General features: G+C 48.9%; 2 protein-coding genes across 2 annotated transcripts; both read left to right on the top strand.

Moving 5' to 3' along the window:
* Window positions 1-970: 970 nt before the first annotated feature.
* TEOVI_000899600 (uncharacterized protein) lies at window positions 971-2,038 on the top strand (the record flags this gene model as incomplete). Its single annotated transcript, XM_067220491.1, has 1 exon — window positions 971-2,038. The coding sequence occupies one exon, from the start codon at window positions 971-973 to the stop codon at window positions 2,036-2,038; it is 1,068 nt and encodes a 355-aa protein (XP_067076592.1).
* A 105-nt stretch (window positions 2,039-2,143) lies between these two features.
* TEOVI_000899500 (uncharacterized protein) lies at window positions 2,144-4,276 on the top strand (the record flags this gene model as incomplete). Its single annotated transcript, XM_067220490.1, has 1 exon — window positions 2,144-4,276. One exon carries the CDS (start codon window positions 2,144-2,146, stop codon window positions 4,274-4,276), a length of 2,133 nt encoding a protein of 710 aa, XP_067076591.1.
* Window positions 4,277-4,677: the final 401 nt, after the last annotated feature.

The raw sequence follows: 4,677 nt of genomic DNA, 5'->3' as shown, positions 1-4,677 counted from the left end.
TCATGCACGCTTGCGAAAACTTGTGACCTCTTGGAATATTAGTACTGTGTTGTTTGTGCGCTTTTTGTTAACCTCCTCGTTTTGTTATTATTGACTTCTTCATTGATATTGGGTATTTCGTATTGTCCTTAAGGTGGAAAGTCATTTTTTTTTCTTGCGTTTTTTTTTTGATCGAACGACCCAGATACTGTTAACAATAGGTGTTGCTGTGAAGTATGTGGGTGGTTAGTGGGGAGTGCGAAGTAGGATTTGCTTTTCTATTTATTTATTTGGTCCACCTCTTAATTAAAGGAGATGATTTATGTCTTGTTTTTAGTGTTAGCATTTGATATATGTATATAAATATTTTCGCTTATGAGATTTTTGTGACTGGTGTTGATGATGAATTGATGGGTAGTTCTTGGAAGTTATACGAAGCCATGTTGGCGAACCCTAGTTCGTTCGGACAATATCCTTTTACATTCTCGTGCACATATGTTTTGGCAGTTTAGCTTTACCTTACAGCTGCTGTGCTGTGGGGATAACTTGTACGATATGTTGTTGGTGGTGATTTGAAATTGTTGTGCAGCGAGCCAATTTGGGTTTGGATGCAATGATGAAGTGTCGCAATTATTCGTGTGATTCTCGCTGTTAGGCCGATGTCGCGATTTTACGGCTGCGCGCGTTCGTGTTGGTGTGGAACGGCAACTACAGGGGGGTTTGCAGTGACTCGTCGACTTCTTTTTGTTTTCCATGGGGGAATATCACTTTTCAACATATCATTGCCTCGTTTTCGGTGTTTGTTGTTTTCCATTTATTTTTTGCTTGCTTTGTCTACTTTTTGTTCGCAGCTTTTCACCGTGTTAACAAACACCAAGGTAGTCACCGCATCGTACAGGATCGAGGGCATTGCGCCAACCGGCCCTAACAAATTTTCACTGGAGGTTATAAAACGGTGTATTTGTCCAAAACCGTTTTGTGACATACTGCAATGGGGGATAAAGTTGAATATGGCACCTCTACTGTGAAGAGCTTAGGGGACACCTGCCGCCTTGTTAGGGCCCTGCAAGGATCGACGGACCCCAGATTGGTGTCTATTAATTCACTGCTTGAGGGTGTGGTGAAATCAGCACAAAGTCTTGTAAAGGGGACTGACTCTCAGAAGCGATTTAACATGGAGTTCGCTGAGTTCTGCGGCGTAGCCTTGATGGGACTACCGGACCTAGAGGATGCCGTTGATGATTTACGAGTGCAGGAGAACTGTGCAAACGCTGCGGTGAATGACCAGGACGACTTTGATGGAATTTCTCCAGCTATCTTTATGAGAGAGATTATCGGTTATGTAGTATCGCGTAACACGAACGTAGGTGCCCAATACCTTGAGCACATCGGACGTTCCGCGATGGCGAAATTCGCGGGACAGGAAAGTTCGGAAGTAACGCCGAAGCGTTTAAAGAGCGGCATGAATGATGAAAGACATGTGCAAAGTGTGGCGCGTAAGAAACAACGCACACGGCCTGTGGCCGGTAAGATGGGCCGAGCACCGACCGATGATAAATCTGGCGTGGCTGCAACGGGTCGGGTTTTTGGCGTTGATGGAGACGAACCGAAACAAAGATACAAACAGTCTAGGCCAAAAGGCCCTCCAATGTTGTCACGGTGGGTAAAACCGTGGACGCTTCTGAATCAAAGAGTGCAGGGAATTATCTTAGAGCACGCCTCAAATGAAAATACTCGTAGACCCCCTGTATGTAATTATCCCCCAGGGAAACGAAGTAATATAACACCCTTTGACATTTGCACTGCCCCGTCCGGGCCGGAAATGCTAAATCTTTGGCATGCACGCGAGTCCATGACCTCATCCAGTGTTGGTCATTGTGATCCTGTGGGGGTCGCCTTCGACGAAACTGCCCTTGACCACGACTCCAAAGGTAGTGAGCCGTCCTTTTTTCCGAGCGGCGATAAGAAAGTCTGTGCCTTTGTTTCTTCTGAGCTGATGGCGAACCTGGTACGCTACGGAGTATCCTCTCTCGAGGCGCCGTTTAAGGGTGCTAAGTGAAGCGGTGATGGTGGTCAGATTGACGGTTTTACTTGCGTTGAGTTGTTTTGGAGTGTTATCGATCGTCTAAACAAGATTACGCAACTCTCTTCTTTGTCAACTTCGATGGCAGAAGGGGAGAAGGTAGTAGTGCGCGCTCTAGGCGTTTGTTGGACGGCTGCCGCGATGGAGGCCGCTGTATACGAGCTTCTGCAACATGTTTCGGCGTATGTAGTCCACCCCGGTGATTCGGTTGCCAAGTTCGTTGAAGCACCGCAAAGTGGGCAGTGTAGCGTTGCGTTGGGCGGTTTGCAACTTCTGCAACAACTTTTTCCATACCTTTATGATGAGAAGAAGTATCTTTGTGAGGTGATAATTAAGAACTGTGAGGTGCATCAGGCTTCAATCGGTGTAATGTGTCGCGTGGACTTTGTGGCCTATGTCGTGCTGCATGCTTTCCACACCCTAGTGCGTGGGGTTCCTCTCCTTCCCCGGGGTGCTTCACTCCTGGACAGTTTCTCCTCCGTGAGCTGGGGTGATGATTTGCCGTGGACGCGGAATGTGAACCCGACTGAGGTTCGCGAGTCCCATTGGTGTCGAAACCTTCTGGGAGACTTTATTAAAAAGCTTTCCGTCATCGTCCACCCCGTGGATCCACAGGATCTGCTGGCTGAAGTCGCGTCGTCCGCTGGCTTGGTGGAAGTGGAAAGTTCCGGGGGTTGTGACACGCCGTTTGGATTTCTCTCTAGTCTCTTGCTGCGTGAATATCTTCGGCGAACCTATGCGTATGACTCTTTTTCATGTGGCTTTGAGGTAGCTGCACTGGCAGCTGAGTGTTTCGTGCGTGTTTACCCGCATCTTATGCTGTCCAGTCGGAGAGCCGGCGAACCCGGGAAGGATGTTGTGACATCCCTTCATGGCCTAGTGGACCGTCTTCTTTGGAGGGTGTCGGACGATGCTGGTAACAGACGTGTGCCTCATGGAAGGGTGGGATGCGTTATTTCGGGTGTTGCGTTCGTCACAACTTTGCATGCCGGTGGTGCAGGTCGAGATTCAACCTTGGGGACTTGCTCGTTGTCTCCGTTCAATGCCTTAGGGACTTTGCTGCGCGAAGACCGGCACGATGGTGCTTTGCTTTTGGTTTCTCGCTTCCCCACTGTTTACGAGGGAGAAAATAACCTTGGCATCCGGCATCTTCTTTCTGTTGTGAGAGGCGCGGAGGAGAAGTTGCTGGTCATTGCTGTGGAGGGGAAGGTCTGTGGGGAGGTGTTGTACTACATGGAAACATTGGGAAACTGCAGCAGAACAGTGTTGGTTGCGGCTGCCGTTGGTCGTGCGACTATGACTCAACTGGCCTTGACATTTCGTACGCTCCCAAGGACGTTAGAGTCCCTTAAACTATCTCCTGTCAAATGCCGGCTCAAGATGTGTGCACTTTCTAGCAGCAGCGACGGGCTCCGACGTCGCTGTGGTGGAGTGGAACCACAATCATTTCTCTTGTCCTTGGCCCCCTTATATACAGAAGCGTCCGGAAATGACAGCAGAGTGATGCGCAACATCATTAGTGTTTTTCTTGGTGGTCGTTGCGTGGTCGAATCGGCGCTCGTCGAGTGCCTTTTTCAGCGGCAGCTGCATCACTTGATTAATGTACTTTGTGCACCAACTCCGCATAATGCTATGATCCCGGCGGGTGGTACGTCGGAGGGGCTTGCTGTGAGTTACCTGAGCTACCTCACTGATAATTTCGAAGATGATGGATCCTCTTTTGGCACCTTTAAGATAGCTGTTATTAAAGCAGTAAGAGATGCAATTAATTCTTACATGGAATGTGTCCTTAGGAAATCGGGAGGGCTGACAGCGGATGATGCAATTGCACATTTGGGTGCCTCGCAAGAGCGCTTCCAAAATGTAGAATGGGGATCGGTGGATCAAAGTGTGCGTGGTTGCTGCGTGACCGTTGTGCCGGGACACCAAGAGCCACATTTTGGTCCCCTTTACAGAGTTACCATTCCCACCCCTCCCCTGTTTAGTGCATTTGAGGCATCGTGGCCCGTGAGCGTCAGCGTAAAATCCAATCATTTACTGGCTGATATCAGGGAGTGGGAGGGACGAGTGGAGGTTGCCAGTGCTTACATCTGCATCGGAAGGTGCCTGGATACGCTGTGCCTTTCAGGTGTGGTGGGTAAACGTTCCAACGTAGGGGAGGGAAAGAACTCTGAGGGTGCGTCCGATTTTTTTTTCTTCCCTTCTGTTGTTTGACCTTGTGTGTAGCATGTTTTTCCCAGCAAACCAGTTGATTTCACACCTGTACATCCTTGCCTATTGTGACACTCCCAACATGCGTTCGTGTCCCGTGCCGCCACCAACCAGCTCGCCTAATGCTGCGTTCTTTCGCAGTCCATTCATGCCCGTTTCGAACTAGGCGGTCGTATCTGGGAAAACCTGTTGTACGTTTCCGTGGCGTATGTACATGCTTCGAGTGTTTTTGCTGGCGTGTGTTTTCAGAAGACGTCCTGCTATCCCCGATAGTGGTGGAGTTGGGTGACGTACACCGAGGTCATTGGATTCGTGGCTGGTTTTACTGAGTGTCTTTTGCTCATTTTTTTTTCATTGATCATGTTTTTCATACCTTTCTCTTGTTATCCCTAGCTCTAGTTGGA

The sequence above is a fragment of the Trypanosoma equiperdum genome (genome assembly GCF_001457755.1).
Source record: "Trypanosoma equiperdum strain OVI genome assembly, contig: ctg_1154, whole genome shotgun sequence".
NCBI classification, from domain to species: Eukaryota; Euglenozoa; class Kinetoplastea; order Trypanosomatida; family Trypanosomatidae; genus Trypanosoma; species Trypanosoma equiperdum.
This window is presented reverse-complemented; position numbering and strand designations above follow the sequence as displayed.